The sequence below is a fragment of the Nesoenas mayeri genome (genome assembly GCF_963082525.1).
Source record: "Nesoenas mayeri genome assembly, chromosome: 6".
Classification (NCBI taxonomy): domain Eukaryota; kingdom Metazoa; phylum Chordata; class Aves; order Columbiformes; family Columbidae; genus Nesoenas; species Nesoenas mayeri.
This window is the reverse complement of record NC_137545.1, coordinates 43855049-43870959: the sequence shown is the minus strand read 5'-3', so window position 1 is coordinate 43870959 and position 15911 is coordinate 43855049. Positions and strand designations below refer to the sequence as shown.

The window sequence follows — 15911 nt, the reverse complement described above, 5'->3', positions numbered from 1 at the left end:
CCTTCTCCTCCTCCTGTCCTTCCTCTCCCCTCCGCCCTCGCTGGGCTGATGTCCATCAGTGTGGAGGCAGCAGGGCCAGGTGTCTGCCCAGCGTGTGTCAGCACGGTGGGCACGCTGGACACCGGAGGGCTGGAGGGACAATGCACTCATCACACCGTGCTGCTCGGCTGCTGACAGTAACAGCCTCTTAGAGGTTTCAAGTGCAAGAGAAACATAATCCGGCAGCACTGCTGGGCACCTATGTCTGCCTGGACTTGGCAGGCTTGTAGGGAGCTGGGTCGCTGGTTTCGCACCCACAGGGGGTTCCCGAGGAACCGAATGCACCGTGTTTGTTTGCAAGGGCTCTTGGTGGCTGTTGTGAAAGGGGAAGCGGCTTTGCGTCCCCGCATTACTCAGCTGCTTTAGCAAGTGCGCAGATGCCACCCTGAGGTAGCTCGCTGTTCCCAGGAAGGAGGAGAGAGCTTCCCCCGTCATACGCTGCTTTTTAAAATATTTCTTTTCTTTTTTTTCTGAACCAGCACCACAGAAGAGGTGAGACACACTGTGAGCAAGTCAGTGCCCTCAGCTTGTAGCATCCTGTGTGCTACCATTCTTACAGAATATTTTACTGTGGGAATTTTGCTTGATGGCAAGATGAGGCATCACCAGATTAAAAAAAAGAAGTGAGGAATATCTTCACCGAATGAGCAATCCAGGTACATTGGCGTGTGTGTGAAATACATTCCCCTGGTTGTACCTTGGGCATGGCGAAGCCCCTGGAAGGACAGGGTGGACACACAGACATGGCTCGTGTGCCATGGGGGAGCAGCCGGTGGCTGTCCTGTCTGCTGCGCCGGTGCCGTCACTGTCACCAGCGCGGGGAGGAGAGGGAGCAGCTCCTCCCGCTGAGGTGGTGCAGCCAGGGGCTGGGCGAGTACGAAGAGGAAAAGAAACTTACTGTGTCACAAATACGATGAAAATCAGCCATGCAAAAAAAAGGCAAACAAAAAATTCCTGTGCTAGGCATTAAACTTGATATATCTTTCAGCTGAATGGCTCGTCCCACCACGCTCATTGTTTCACTTGCCCTGGGTTTCTGCTGAAGATGGTGATGCGATCCGGAGTGCTCTGCAGGCCAAACCTGGGCTTGTTTCCAGCCTAAGAGGAGACATGGGTTTCTTTTTTTGAATGACACTCATTTCAAAACCTCATTCTGCTTGTTTTGCCATCCGTTACTGGAAAGCTGTTACGTTTTCTGCAGGTGGGGGCTCTGAGCCGCAGCTGGGCTCCCCCACGCCTCCTCCACCGCCCCTTGCAGGGGCAGAGCCAGCGCACAGGGGCCCTGCGCTTGCCTTGCTGTTTGTCCCCAGCCGGCTTTGCTGGGTGGGTCACTGCTCCCTGCCAAAACACAGCGCTCTGCGGGGGCGTCGCTGTGCCCCGGCTCCTGCTCCGGCTGCCAGCGCTGCCTGCTGCCCGCTCTGCGCCCGCTCAGTCACACCGACGCCGTCGTGCAAAGGAAACTTTATCTTCCCGTCTTTGAGCAATGCAAGGGATGCCGAGCAAGTGGGAGAGTCAACAAGTTGAATTCAGGCTGAAGCAAGTAGTGCTTTGAGGACAACATTGCAGAGAGAAGAAGCTGTTCAGTGAGAATTGTGTGCAGGAATGGAAAAATTAAGCAGATTTCTTTTCTTTAATTACCCAGCCTAATTCTTAACTCTCACATGAGCACAACACATACCGAGCGCCCTGGTGATCTGCTAGGAGAGATTTACGTAACGTGCACCTAAACCACAGTCACGTGGCTGGCTTTCCGCTCGGCGACTTGCGACCGCTCGCAGGGACCGGCGCGTTTGAGTTTCCTCAGCCATGCCACAGCGTTTGGCAACGCCGCCGTAGAAGCCCTCCCGCCGACATGGCTCTGCGGAGGCTCGCTCAGCAGGACCACAACGCCAACCTGGCGGGCTGCGGCGCCGGGGACGAGCCGGCTCTGCCCACGGACAGCCGCAGGATGCAGCACCTGGCCGCCGCCGTGGGGACGCTGCCCCGCGGGCGCAGGCAGGTACGGGCTCGCTCGGGGGCTGGCGGCTCCGCTGTGCCCGCACAGCTGCTTGCTGCCCGCGGCCACAGGGCCAGCGGCATCGGCCGAGGCTCCCCAGGGACCGCCCGGCTTCCCTGCGGGTCCTCATTTGGTGCTAGAAGGATGACCACCCGGGTTCCCTGCAGATCCTGAACTCATATGCTAGAAAGATGACCTCCCAGATTCCCTGCGGGTCCAGATTTCGGATGCTAGAAGGATGAGAGCCCGGGTTCCCCGTGGGTCCTGATTTTGGGTGCTAGAAAGATGAAAGCCCGGGTTCCCTGCCGGTCCTGGTTTCAGGTGCTGGAATGATGACCACCCGGCTCTGGGCTTGCGCTGCGATCCTGCGGCACGGAGCGGGGGCAGCTCAGAGGGGTCCTGCCTGCGGGGCTGGGGTGTGCAAAGGGCTTTTACAGCGCGGTCCTGCCCGGCTGCGCCGCTTCTCCATTCACAGTGGTGCTGCGAGTCAAAAGAGGCACTTGCTGTCTGGGTGTTCCTTTAAACTTGTGCTTACTTCAGTGTAATGGCCTGGCTGGGCTGCCCTTTCTTCTGCAATGCTGACAGAAAGCACCTACCATGAGCTATTGCCATTCAAATGGGGTATTTTGTACAACTGCTGGAGCTGGCTGGGCTGTCACTCTTCTCTGGGATTTTCCCCCACAACTGAGCAGCACATTTGTGCCCATTTCTGCTGTTTGCAACTGCATTGCCACAAAACTCTCCCTCGCTGTTGCTGTAAATTACCAGCTGGGCAACTCCAGCTTTGGTCCGTTTGTCTAGCGTGAAGAAGCCTGAATAGGAAATGTGTGAGACACATTCGAATCTGAAAGTATTATCAGAAAACTGGTACGTAATATCTGCGCACTTAAGGCTTGGGATGGGGTGGCTGTTAGAGATGAATTACAGCACGGGCAGTGGGCACAGACCGTACCCAGGGTCCCTGCCATAGCCTCTCACCTGCTCTGCGCGTTGTTGTCCGTGCGTTCTCTCCCGCTTCCCCTGTTCTCTCCCTAAGTACACCATGTTCACAAAGTCAGGTGTTCCTATAGGTGTCACACCAGGGCATGAGTTTACACTGCTGAAGCCTGAGATGTTTGGCTATATGGACTAAACTCCACAAAGGTTTTGGTGATAATGTAATTCCTTATCTGTGGGTCACTATTATGGGGAGAGTCAGTGTTTAACATGGGTCCTGGCTTTTCCATAGAACCCCCCGGGCTCAGGTGTTGCAATGCTGGCGCAGGGATGCGGCCAGGCAGCCACCACGAGCGGCTGCGGAGAAAGCCACCTGCAGTGCCCTGGCCTTCTCGTGCTCTCTGCCCTTCTCATAGCTGTGAGGTTTATAAATGCCCGCAGATTTGGGGGGAAGAGCACAAAAGAAAGGTGCAGGCTTGGCATAGCGGAGATGTGCTGCGCACACTGTGTAGGTAACAGATACAGCACTGAGGGGAATTACGGCAACCCCCGGCCTTCAGAACCTCGTGCCCTCACCGGTTTAGCATTTAGAAGAGTCCCCAGTGTTGGAGAGGGGCCCCGGCGCTGTGTCCCGTCACCGTGTGTCCCGGCACAAGAGCACGAGTGCCTGCACTTTGTGTTCTTTGGAGGTTTAAGCTCTCAGCTGAGCGAGGGAGAGGTTTTTCTCTGCACTGCTGCTTTTAGCCGTGTGCCTCGAAGAGCCGTGGACCTACTGACCCGCTGTCACCCCCATTTCTGGTTGCAGCTCGCGTTAGCCAGATCCAGCTCCTCGGGTGACTCCTCCAGGCCACAAAGGTATGAAGATACTCTTCTGTAATCACTGCTATTTACTTATTCTGCACAAAAAGCGTGCCCTGGGAGTGTTCCCGTTCAGCAGCCCCGGTGGGATGAGGGTGGATGCAGAGAGTGGTGCCAACACCCGGGGCGTGCAGGAGGAGTCGTGACATTTAGCTGGGGTGAGAAGAGAGAAAGCAGCACAGTGCGATGTGCTGGCACCCGCGGGCACGGAGGGGACGGCGATGGGGCTCCATCGTTTGGTTAGAAACACGGAGCGCGGGCAGCGCGGAGCCCGCTGTTCACACGAACCCTGTTCTTCTCGCAGACACCTCGTTGCCATACTGAAAGAGGATAAAGAGGCGTTCGGTTTTGAAATCCAGGTAAGACTTTAATGATTAGTTGATTCATTTAAAAATATTAATAAAATATGGTGCAAACTCTTAAGTGCCACAGCCTCAACATTAGTTTAATGCAGCCCAGAGCAGAGAAAGGTATCTGTCAGTTCCTCGTGGGATCTGAAGGGCTTACAGTAATCACACAGAAATAAGATGCATTTCCAAGGGGTTTTTTGTGGCAAAGGTCACAGATGAGAATTTCTGGCCTTCTCACAGGTCAGGGCATTGAAGGTAGGACAAACCTCCGCCAAATCCAAACCCGAGGCAGAGGCAATGCCATAAGTGAGTATTTTTGGGAGAATGGTATATAAGAATATTTTCTCATAAAAAGAAAGATTAAAAAACCCTCTCTCAAAAAACACCTTATACTGGCATTTTACTACCTCGTTTAACATATCTAAAGGCGTGTATTTTTGAAGCAGATGTACAGTGTTGGTATGTTTTTTAATAAATAACTGCTAAGCATGACCTTTTGGTGGCTAAATTATACGGGAAGAAATTCTCTTGGATGTAGAAGTCAGTAAATCACGAAACAGGAGAATCAGAATCTTATCTGGATTATTGCTACTACTGGGAGGCTTTTGTTCTGTGGGTTTTTGTGGGAAAGGCAACTCTCAGATCAGTAGGGCTGCTAAAGTCCTGGTTACAAGTGAGAAGCAATGGCGGGGCCAAAGGGACGTCGTTCTGGGGACAGCGGCGGCGGCCGCAGCGCAGGCTCTGCCTGTTCCCCGGCCCGTGTCCTTGGCTGCGGCGCAGGGCATCGCCAGAGCGCTTGCTGGTACCTGCGCACCAAGGGAAAACAGTGTTTTCAGTGCAATTCCTGTGTTAGGAAGAGCTTAACGTTTTCAAATGTTATTGCGTGACTAATGAGCGGGTAAGCGTTCCGCGGCGAACAGTGGAGAGCTTTCAGGAGGGAGGATAATGGAGTCAATTATTGGGCTTTTGTATAAAGTGTCAGGGCAGATTTTTGTTATATGTGACGTTCTGATTAAAAATAATTGTTCTTGGCATATTTTCTTCCTGCACGTGCATTGAGTGTGAGCGCTTCACTAGAAGGTCCGGGCCATGAAAAGGCAGCGTCTGCCCAATAGTTAGGATAAACTGTTATTTAGAAGCTGTAATTTCGCTACTAGGAGTTAAATTGAGGCAAACCAGAGCGAGCTGATGCGAAGCGGCAGGTCTACCATCTGCAGGGAGCTCATGAGAACTGCAGCCATGGCCGAACGCCAGAGCTGCTCCGGCTTCCCACGCACGCACCGGGGCCTGGGGCGGGGTGGACGCCGTATGGCTCCCAACAGGCCGCTCTGGTGGTGTCTGTCCCCTCCTCAAGTCCAGGAGTCCCCTCCAAAGCCACGGCCCCCTCCGCAGCCCGCGGGGAGCAGGGGGTGCAGCAGAGGCCAGTCCACCCTCCTGGTCAGAAGTGCCTGGACATGGCCACCTCTCCCCATGGCTCTGATGGGGACGTGGACACCCCTCTGGCCAGGAGGCTTCTGTTAGGCCTGACAGACCCCATCCTGCTTGTCCAGCTCGTGCCATTCAAGCTGGCCCAGTCTTTCGGGTTGGCAGGTGAGACTGGCCGCTCCAAAACACATCAAAACAGGCCAGTGTGGCCGCAGTGGCCCGTCCTCCAAGACCCTCCTGTTTCACCTGGGGCTCCTCATTTACCCCAGAGTTTTACTGTTGGTCTAGGGTTGAAATCACGGCATTGATGTGATTTGGTCAGATAAGCTCTGAATTCACCCCAGGCTTACCCCTGCTTGCTCCGTGCTGAGAAATGGGCGAATCTAACACGACTCCTGATATCTGGGCCAGATCTGCCTGTCAGAGGTTTTCAGGAACTGCAGCTTCAGTTTTAAGTTTGGGTAGGAAAATGTGGCCAGATACTGATATTTGCATGTAACTGAGAAGACGTTTCCTGTCATTGCAAGTTCTGCTCAGGTCAAATCACCTACTTTTGCAGTTTTCTAAACACGTCAGTGCTGATAATCTCATGATAGATTTATACTCAGAATTACTTAATGTATGTTTGAATGTATAAAACAAGATTACAGAGCACTTCTTAGGGGGTGCAGGGACCTGTGTGGAGAATGACTTTAAGAGAGCGAAAGAGCAGAAGTAGGTGCAACTCTTCTTGCTTTTCAGTTCTCCTTGGGAACTGCTCTGACTTCATGCAGCGTTCGCCATGAGCAGAATTGGTCCCTTGGAAAGGCTGAGTCCCACCCGCGACTGGGGACACGGAATGTCCCTGCAGCGAGCCATCCACAGCCGCGTGACGGGCGTTCTTCAGAACTGTGTGTGCGTGTGAAAACAACAGACAGGCACCTGTCAGGCGTCTATTCTCTATTATAAGAGTGCAATTTCTAATTGTTAGGTTATAACATTTTGGTGTTCTCACTTGTATGATAACATATTGTGCTCATCACAGCCTTCTTATTCAAAAACTGTGTGAAAAGACTACGAATTTTCAAATTGTTTTCTTGAGTTCAGTGTCAGTGACACTGTCACTTTGCTATTTACAGACTATCAGGTTTCCAAACCAGAATGATTACTCCCTGGAGGTATGCACTTGTGTCTGCAGAATCCAAGAAGAAAGTCCTGCCCATCTTTCTGGCCTTCAAGTTGGTAACTATTCAAGTTTTTTTCCTGCTGTGGGTGGCCTTATTTTGTTTTTCTCTGGATTAGTTTTATTGTAGAGCACGTGGAAGGTGTGTGTGTGCTGGGGATGCTCATTTTCGCCTCTGTGTATCTCCAACAGGCGACATCCTCGCCAGCATCAACGGCGTGAACACTGGTGGTTTTAGTCACAGGCAAATAGTCGACTTGATAAAGTCTTCAGGGAACTATTTAAGGTAGGCATCCTTCCCTCGAATGGGTTTTAGCTTGATAATCTCTCCTGCAGAAGCCGAGGAAGTGCCAGTGGCTGCTCCCTGGGCACCATGTGGTGCGGTGCAATGATGTGGTGCAATGATGCGGTGCAGTGCAGTGTGGTGCTGTGCGATGCTGTGGTCCGGTGCAGTGTGGTGGGGGTCTGTCAGGACCACAGCCCACCGCGGCAGCACAACTGGCAGCACTCGGTGCTGCTCTTTGCTTCGGTGCCAACATCGCCTGTTCTCTACAGGTTAGAGACTGTCAACGGGGCCATGTTCCTGCGGAAGATGGAACTGGAGACCAAGCTGCAGTTACTGAAGGTAATTAATTGGTTAATCCTTTGGCGAACGCAGAGGGCTGCTGTGGTTTCATTGCTGATGGGGCAGGCGGGTGTCCCCGGGGCTGGCTGTCCTGGCTGGGCACAGGCACACGGGTGTCCCCTGCCACCAGCACCTCCAGCCATGCTCTCTGTAATATTTTCTGTATGATTTTGGTAATTTTCCCCCCAATAATTTCTGTATCTCTCTAAGTATTTGCACCCTAGTATCTCAGCTGTGCCCAGCTGGTGGGCCATCTCCCCGCACCACGCAGCAGCGCGTTTAATGCGCTCTGTATTTAGCGGGGGGCAGGCGGGCTTTCCCGAGCGGAACTCAGGCTGCTGAGGGCTGGTGAGCTGGCAGCACCTCCCGCGTGCAGAGCTGCAGGTGCCCAGCCCTCCCGTGGCGGTGTCTGGGAGCAGCTTTTGGGGAGCCGGTGCCCCATGTGCCCCTGCTGGCCCTGCTGCAGCCGCAGAACCGCCGGCACTGCAAGCGCCAGGGCTTTCCGAAGCCGGAACTCCACTGACCGTGTGCCAAAACACTCCGCACAGGAGCGTGGCACTTTGAAAAGTGCATTAAAATTAACCTGGCTAAAGTAAACCTCATGCTGAGCGGGTTTGGCTTGCCAGAGCTGAGCAGCAGGACGGGGTTTGCCATATGTGCCATTGCATATAAAACAGAAGTCCTGCCACGGAGGCAGTTTCATGTTTAGTACGTTGCATGCTTAAAACAATGTTGATTTGCTGTGGTTTGCACAGCGCGTTGTAATTTGCTGCATGACATCCATGATGTGGGTGATTTAAACATCAGTCGTGGGGGCTGGAGGGTGAGGAAAGGGTGGAGTGTCCCACGTCCACCGCGCTGGGGTGCGGGTCAGTGCTGGGCTGTACGGCGATGTCCTGGTCACCTGCACTGCGGCCAGACCTCCCGGCTCTTCCAGACAGTGATAGACGAGCCAGAGGTTCATCGCTGTGTCGATGGGAAGGCAGCAGCAGGTGCTGCCACCCTGGCCACCCTCCGTGCTCCATGGCAGCTCCTTCAGCCTGGTCCCTTACAAATCTCTGTGAAATAACTGGTAAAGTCGTCAGAAATGGGCCACCCACAGCTTCTCCCCCTCCTTCCCAGGGTAATTATAAAGCAAAAATCTCAAAATCTTCTGTGAAATGTTTCACAAGGGGAGTTTTTAGCTAAGAGCTGTTTCCCAGAAGTGCCGAACCCCTGTGACAAGTGTTACCAGGTAAAGCGCGGCTGTGCGCCCGGCCCTGCGCTCTCACGCCAGGGCGGCTGCGGCGGAAAGGGCCTCATTCTGCTCGCAGCGCCGGTGCCCAGGCAGGGCGGCTCCAGCACCGCAAACCTCTGCGGGCACGGCGAGCCGGGCCGCGCGGGGAGCCGGCCCCCGGCTGCCTTGCCGCTGTGGGCTTAATGAGACGGGAGAAACCAGGACTAGGAAGTTGCTGCTGGTTTGGTTGGGTCCAGATGAAGATAAGATAAAAGAAAGTCTCTGGGCAACTCCTCAGCATCTCTTGAGTACAATTTCCTAGCTTTGGTTGAATCATGATCTTCTAGAAACTGCTTTATTTGGTACTGTGTAGAGACTATAGGAGCAAACGCCTCTGGAGTAACTGTCCTTAAAAGCGGCCCTGGGCTTCATTTTGTGAGTGGATTTTCCAAAATGTGGAAAAGGGAAAAGCTGTGAATGCAGCAGCAGGATTGCCCATGCAAGCGTGGCCCGGCCAGTCTGGGTTTAGCGGTGTGTGCTTTGCCCCGTGCCTGAGGTGCGCGGGGTGCGGGCTGGTCACCGGGGCAGCGCCCGCTGCCGCTGTCTCCGGGCAGCGCTCACCGCTTGGGCTGTCGCTGGGCTTTGTTGTTCTGGTTTGGTTTGGTTTGGTTTATTTTTAATCAAATATGCAATAGTTTATTTTTACACCAAAAGCTGACGGGAAACAGAGGGCAAGGAAAACACTACCAGCAGTGGGCTGGCAGGCAGCAGGTGAGGTTTTACTGGGGGCCAGGGGTGGTTTAGGGTTCCTTACTGGGGGCTGGGGATGGTTATAAGGCTGACGGCAAGCAGCACGCTCCCCAGATTCCAGGCTTCTGCTTTTCAAAGCCAATGTGCGCAGTACCTCAGGCACAGCATCCGGGATGCGAGTAGGAATGTGCTTTCTGGAGGACTTTGCTGGCTCTGGGAAAATGGTCTCAGCAAAAGGAGAGACAGACGGGTGCTTCCTGCGGGTGAACTGTACTTTCTGAATACGCTGTTTCCTTCACAAGTGTTCGGTGCTTCTGGGAACGTGTCGGTGACAGTGTGTTTCTCCCCACAGCAAACGCTGCAGCAGAAGTGGGTGGAGCTGCGCTCGCTGCTGGTGCAGGAGCAGCGCTTGCTGCACGGTACGTCCGCCTTTCCGGGGAACCGCAGCGCTGCCGAGTCCCCCTGCCCAAACGCGCTCTCATCAGGAAAAAGCAATTCTTTAATCTGATTCTCGTTTGCTTTCGTTTTCCCCCGTTAAGGAAGGCACGGGGCTGGCCCTGGGATGGGTTTTGCATGAGTTCTAGGCAAGGAGTTGATGTGGGTTGCAAAGTTCTTTCCATTCTTATTTTAACAGGGCAGAGTTTCGTTTGCATGTTTGTTTTCCTATGGGTGGCAGGAAGCAGCTTTGACTCTGCATGTGTGGGGGGCAGGGGGTTAGAGAGCACCCAGAGCCGCGACCACCTGCCCAGCAGGATGCGGGGCTGCTCCCTCTACTGAGATGCTGGGCACGGCATGTCCCTGTGCCACCACGGCATGGCGTGTCCCTGTGCCACCATGACATGGTATTTCCCTCTGCCACCATGGCTCAGCTCTCCTGCTTGCTGGTCCTGAGAAGATGCTGGTAAATAACTGTCCTCTATGGCTTCTGCTCGCAGGGGAGGTGACTGACACGGCTCTGCTGGGCACGCCAGAGCTGGAGGAGCCGTGGCCAGGTGGCTGTGGCACGGCGGGACCCCTCTGTCCGAGGAAGCCTCGTTTCTCCAGCGAGAGCAGCTCCCGCAGCCGGCTGAGCTCCATGACGCTGGGCAGCGAGGACAGCTTCTCCCAGAGCGGAGCTTTCGAGGACTCGGCCGCGGAGAGCCTGAGCCGCCAGTCCAGCGTGGACGACGACTGCTTCCTGCCCAGGGACGGGGACAGCGCGGGCGGCAGGTCCCCCCTGCGCAGGAACCGCAGCATCAGCCTGGCCAGCAGCGGCTCCATGTCCCCGCTCTGGGAGGGAAGCAGCTGCACCAGCAGTTTCGGGACCCTCCCGCGGAAAAGCAGGAGATCCAGTGTCCGAAAGCATCTTTTGAGATTCATTCCAGGCCTTCACCGGGCGGTGGAAGAGGAAGAGAGTCGGGTGTGACGTGGCTCGTGTCACCCCTGCCGACACGTGGGCGGCTGCGTGGGCTGGGATGGGGCAGCAGCTCCCGGCCCCACGGTGGGTGACACGGGGCGCTGTGGGGCAGCCCTCCCGCCAGCAGCACCGCTGCACCGGCAAACCTCTGGGGCTGTTAATTGTTCTAGTTTTCAATCTGAGCACACTGTGGACCTCTTCATTAACGTGAGACATGACTAACCCTGAAACGTGAGGAACCTGTGCAGAACTTCCTCAGCATACTTAGATGTTAATAACAGTTTTTAATTGAATGCAAAATTGATAGCTATTTATTTCCTGTTACCGAAGCCATAGTCTTCCAAAGGTCTTTAATAAACCAAATGCTTCTACTAAAACCAGTGACAGAGTCCCATTAGGAAGAGGACAGAGCCCAGAACATATGACAGAGGAGACCCCAGGCAGGAACATTGATGTGCTGGAGCGAGTGGAGAGAAGGGACCGGAGCTGGTGAGGGGCTGGAGCACAAGTGTGATGGAGCGGCTGGAGGAGCTGGGGGTTCAGCTGGAGCGTCTCCAGGAGCAGAGCCCTCGGCAGTGTGGTTAACCCCACAGCTTACCTGGTGTGATTCAGTAAATACGGGCATAGATGAGGAAAAAGAGACATTTTACTTCCCTCTCAGGCAACATGGAAATAGGCTGTTCCTCCAGCCCAAGCAACCTAATTGTGTTGTTCGAATGCAATTGGAAGAATTTAAAATGTGATTTAAATACCTGGTGTGAGTCATTCGTGTTTTGACCAGGCAGACCGTGCGGCTGTTTACCGGTCAGGTCTTGCTGTGGCAGCATTTCCTGGGCCTTTCAGAAACCTCAGGCTAAACCAGACAGCTTCACTCTGAGATGAGCCCCAAAGTAAAACAACCCCTTCCCAAAACGTCTCTAATTAATAGACGTTGCTAAGGCAGCAGAATCTGTACTGGCATCTGTAATTTTCCTTAAAAGGATGGAGTTGGAGGTCGTATGGTGATCGGGAGAGCAGCTCGCAAGGTTTCACGTGTGGGGATGATGTTGTGTCTGTGCTGCTGAAGCGAACGCCCGCGGTTCGTCCTGCCCGCGGTTCAGCGCCGGCCCTGCGGCGAGCGGTGGTCGGGTACCTGCACAGGGCTGAACCAAAGTCACCTCTGCCTGTGCTGTGGCTGCTTGAGAGAGCGCCAGGGCAGGGCTGGTCACAGCCTGCATCCTCTGCCTTGCTTTGACAGGAAAAAACAGGATTTAAAACACTCTATAAAGTTCCACTAACACTGTGTTTCTCGTGGAAATCAGTGCAGCTTTATGGTCCGAAGAAGTGATTTCTTTTGGTATGGAAGGTTAATTTGACATACCTTGGGGGAAAGGTGCTTGCTGTTAGTGTGGACAGGCTGAAGGAGTCTGGACATCCAGTAGGCTTGAGAAGGGCTTTAAGAAAGACCGAACAAAGGGTGCTCTTCCCGCAGCGGTCAGAGGATGCTTTGGTTGCTACAACACAACACGATGTGTTCGCGGCCCCGATCAAAAACAGGATGTGGGCGACAGGCGCCGCAGCGAAGCGTCGAGATCGGGTGGAAGGTGCTCCCGGGCAAAATGAGCAGCTCACACAGCAAAACCAGCCAGAAAGCTCTTTGGCGTGCCCCTGTGCTCCCCCGGAGCTATTCACCCCGTTGGTGCTGGCTCTCAGCTCTCTAGCCAGCCTTGCCCTTTTTCACGACTTTTGCAATCTCTCAGGGTTTTTTTTGCTGGGCTTTCTAGGCCTATTTTTTTTACCCATAAAACTATGAAACAGGTCGTGGCTTCTGCTGGAAACATTTTGAATTCAGTGGAAGGTCATTCTGGGTTGTATTGTCCTGCACAAACCCTCCCGAGCAGGTTAAAGGTGCAGCCCCGGCGGTGCTGGGAGACGTGAGGGTCTCTGTGCTTCCCTGGCTGACCCGTTTCTGCACGTCCTGGGTTTGCTCCGTTTCGGTTGCGCTCGGAGCAGGTGGCGATCCCTTCAGCCGCCGCTTTTCAGGGATGGCGGCGTTTCTGCCTTCGTGCACGCGGTTCTGCCCTGCTGGTTTCTGCTTTTGGACCAGACATTTTGTTTCTCGTGTGGCTGTTTTACAAGTTTTCAGGTGTAGCAGCTGGTTGCATCCGGCTTTCGTAGCACTGAAAAGAAGGTTGTGAAACGTAGTCATGGTGAGTGGCTGAGTCTGCTCTGGCACCGCGAGGCGAGAGGGGAGCACGAGTCATGGCAGATGAAGCCAAGGGTTCGTTGCGGTGCTCCCAGCACCACCTGCTGTCTGCCTCGAACTGTGGTTGTGCCACACACAGGTCTGAAAATGTAAAGAAAACTCTCCATAGGCACCCGGTCACTCACAGAAATGACTGTCGCAGTGATACCAAGTCAGCAAAATCCAGAAAAAGCCCATCCAAGTGGCCCCTGCGCTGAGGCCTCGCGAACTCGCTGCACAGCTGGCGGCAGCTGGCAGTGAATGGTGATGCTGGTGGCAGTGGAGGCAATGGCACTGGCAGTGGAGTTGATGGCACTGGCAGTGGATGGCGATGCTGCTGGCAGTGGATGGCAATGCCGCTGGCAGTGGATGGCAATGCCGCTGGCAGTGGGTGGCGATGTTGCTGGCAGTGGGTGGCGATGTTGCTGGCAGTGGATGGCGATGGAACTGGCAGGGGATGGTGATGACACTGGCAATGGATGGTGATGCCAGTGGCAGTGGAGTTGATGGCGCTGGCAGTGGAGTTGATGGCACTGGCAGTGGGTGGCGATGGCACGGGCAGTGGAGGCGATGCTGCTGGCAGTGGATGACGATGCCGCGTTGCTGCCGTTGGCAATGTCCCCTGCACCCGCGGGCGGTGGGGACAGGAGTTTCGCGCGGGTGGTGTCGGGCAGAGCAGGCGTCTGTCCTGGCACTGCTCTGCTCGGGGAAGCTCTGCTGCCCAAATTGCTCCTGTGCTCTGGCTCTTTCAGTACAGGCTGCTGCTGTTCTGTTTTTAAAAGCGCAGAGGCAGAAAGCAGACCACCTCCGGGCTGTGCAAATGCCATGTTTTCCTAGTCCTGCGCGGTGGTTTTGCCCAGCTCTGTTTATAAATAGCTGCCTGCGGTGGGAGGAACCCGCAGCCACTTCTGCCTCTTTCCAAGTCCACTGTGAGCTCTGCCTGCTCCGAGGTCGAGCTGGGGCTGCAGCCTCCCAGCAGCGGCCAGGCTACAGCCACCACGGGGACGGTGACAGGTGTGTGCCCGTGGGGTGTAACTGGCGTGCCCTGGCTGCCCCACTCCTGCCCGGATCCCTGTTGTTCAGAGGAAAGCGGCTGCTCTCCTGCAGCTGCCCCGGACCCAGGCTCCCCGGGCAGCAGCACCACGGGGACAGCAGCACCACGGGGACAGCAGCACCACGGGGACAGCAGCACCACGGGGACAGCAGCACCGCAGGGACAGCAGCACCACGGGGACAGCAGCACCACGGGGACAGCAGCACCGCAGGGACAGCAGCACCACGGGGACAGCTCTGCCGGGGACTCAGGCATTCCCACCTTTCCTTTCATTCCTCTGCTGGGTGAAAAGCCGAAATTCTGAAATTTTCTGTAGAAGAAGAATCCCAAGGTGTGGTTTTTCATGAACGTAAGCTACTTATCTTGCTGACAAAATGGAAGCGCTTGCTTGTAGGTTGTTGGTATGGCCCACAGAAGTTTTCTCTGGGTGTTCCAGTGAAATGTAATTCCCCCCACCCCGGTTGTGCGCAGCGGTGGCAGTGTTTGTCTCCAGTGTCACTGTGCCTGTCACCCTGCCCTGGCTTTTGGGTGGCACTGTGCCTGCCGTGGTGACCCCGGGTGACGTGCGTGCTGCTCCAGAGCAGCTGTGGTGACCACGCATGGTGCGGTGACTGTGCATGGTGCGGTGACCAGTGACTGTACATGGTACAGTGACTGTGCGTGGTGCAGTGACCAGCGACTGTGCGTGGGGTGCATGTCCCCTGGGGCAGCCAGGGGTGTGCAGGACCTGCTCCTGGGAACCTGCGACTGGGGCAGAAACTGGGGAGCAGAGAGGTAACGACAAAGGAGCCTGCAGAGCCCTGCAAACTCCCTGCAGAGCCCTGCAAACTCCCTGCAGACTCACTGCACACTCCCTGCAGGCTCACTGCAAACTCCCTGCCACGGCGGCATCTTCCTGTTTCTGTACTGAATTTAAATTGCTGTGGCTCTCATGATGTACTTCATCGACTTTCAAATCCCTGTTGTGTCCCAACGCCTCTGAAATCCCAGGTGCTGTTTCTGAAATTTTAGCAAGGGAAAAAGCTTGAATGGAAACTTCTTGCGTTAAAGGTCACACGGGAAATGATTTATAATAGATTCATGCAAATCGTGCTTCGACCACAAGGTGCTCATTCGGGAAAATGTGAATTGTTGAGAATTAGTTGTGTAGTCAATAAATGGCACCAGGAAATACCTGAAATCGTTTCAATACCTTTTTGCAATCAAGAAGTCAGGCAGGCAGGCTCCTGGGGAGATGAGGACAGGACCTGTCCCCGTCCCTGTCCCCGTCCCCATCCCTGTCCCCGTCCCTGTCCCCGTGGGAGCCGACACGGCTCCCGGCTCACCAGGGCTCTCGCTTGTCAAGCGCAGAGCCGTGTTTTCAGCTTGGGGTTATTTCAGATTGAAGCCTGGCCAGGAGTTTGCCCCGTGCTCCAGCCCCGGCAGGATTTGTGCCGGGGGTGCAGTGTCCGTACCGGGGGGCCGTGGCCCCTCGTCCCCATGCGATGGCCACGTCCCTGCCCTGCCCTTGCAGCACCGCCGGGTCGGTGATGGGCGCACTGGCCCGTGTGGGACATCCCGCCGTGTCCCTGCCCGGGTGCGGGTCTGCGGACACCCACCCTCTCACCGCTGTGACTTGCCAGCTCACTTTCAAACCTCATCAACCATAATTTTGGGGGGGGGTGACTTTTTCCATCAAAGAGTTGATTTTATATATCAATTACACTAAACTAATTTTCATAACAATGAAAAATTGTTGATTTAAAGATGCAAATTCACAGATGAACAAAGTCAGTGCAAAGGTGCTGGCTCCATTTCTAATCAAGGACTGAACTCAACAAGAGTATTTCCAAATCCTAAAGCCCAAAGATGTCGAAAATGTCGTATTGTACGAACACAAA

At 54.8% G+C, this 15911-nt stretch overlaps 1 protein-coding gene across 1 annotated transcript; it reads left to right on the top strand.

Annotated features, from left to right (window-relative positions):
• The first annotated feature begins 1889 nt into the window (after positions 1–1889).
• Positions 1890–10768, top strand: CYTIP (cytohesin 1 interacting protein). The gene is made up of 8 exons (XM_080347083.1): positions 1890–2038; positions 3777–3826; positions 4134–4188; positions 6723–6825; positions 6959–7052; positions 7322–7391; positions 9710–9776; positions 10293–10768. Exons 1-8 carry the CDS (start codon positions 1892–1894, stop codon positions 10760–10762), a joined length of 1056 nt encoding a protein of 351 aa, XP_080203209.1. The 5' UTR covers positions 1890–1891; the 3' UTR covers positions 10763–10768.
• The last annotated feature ends 5143 nt before the right edge of the window (positions 10769–15911 follow it).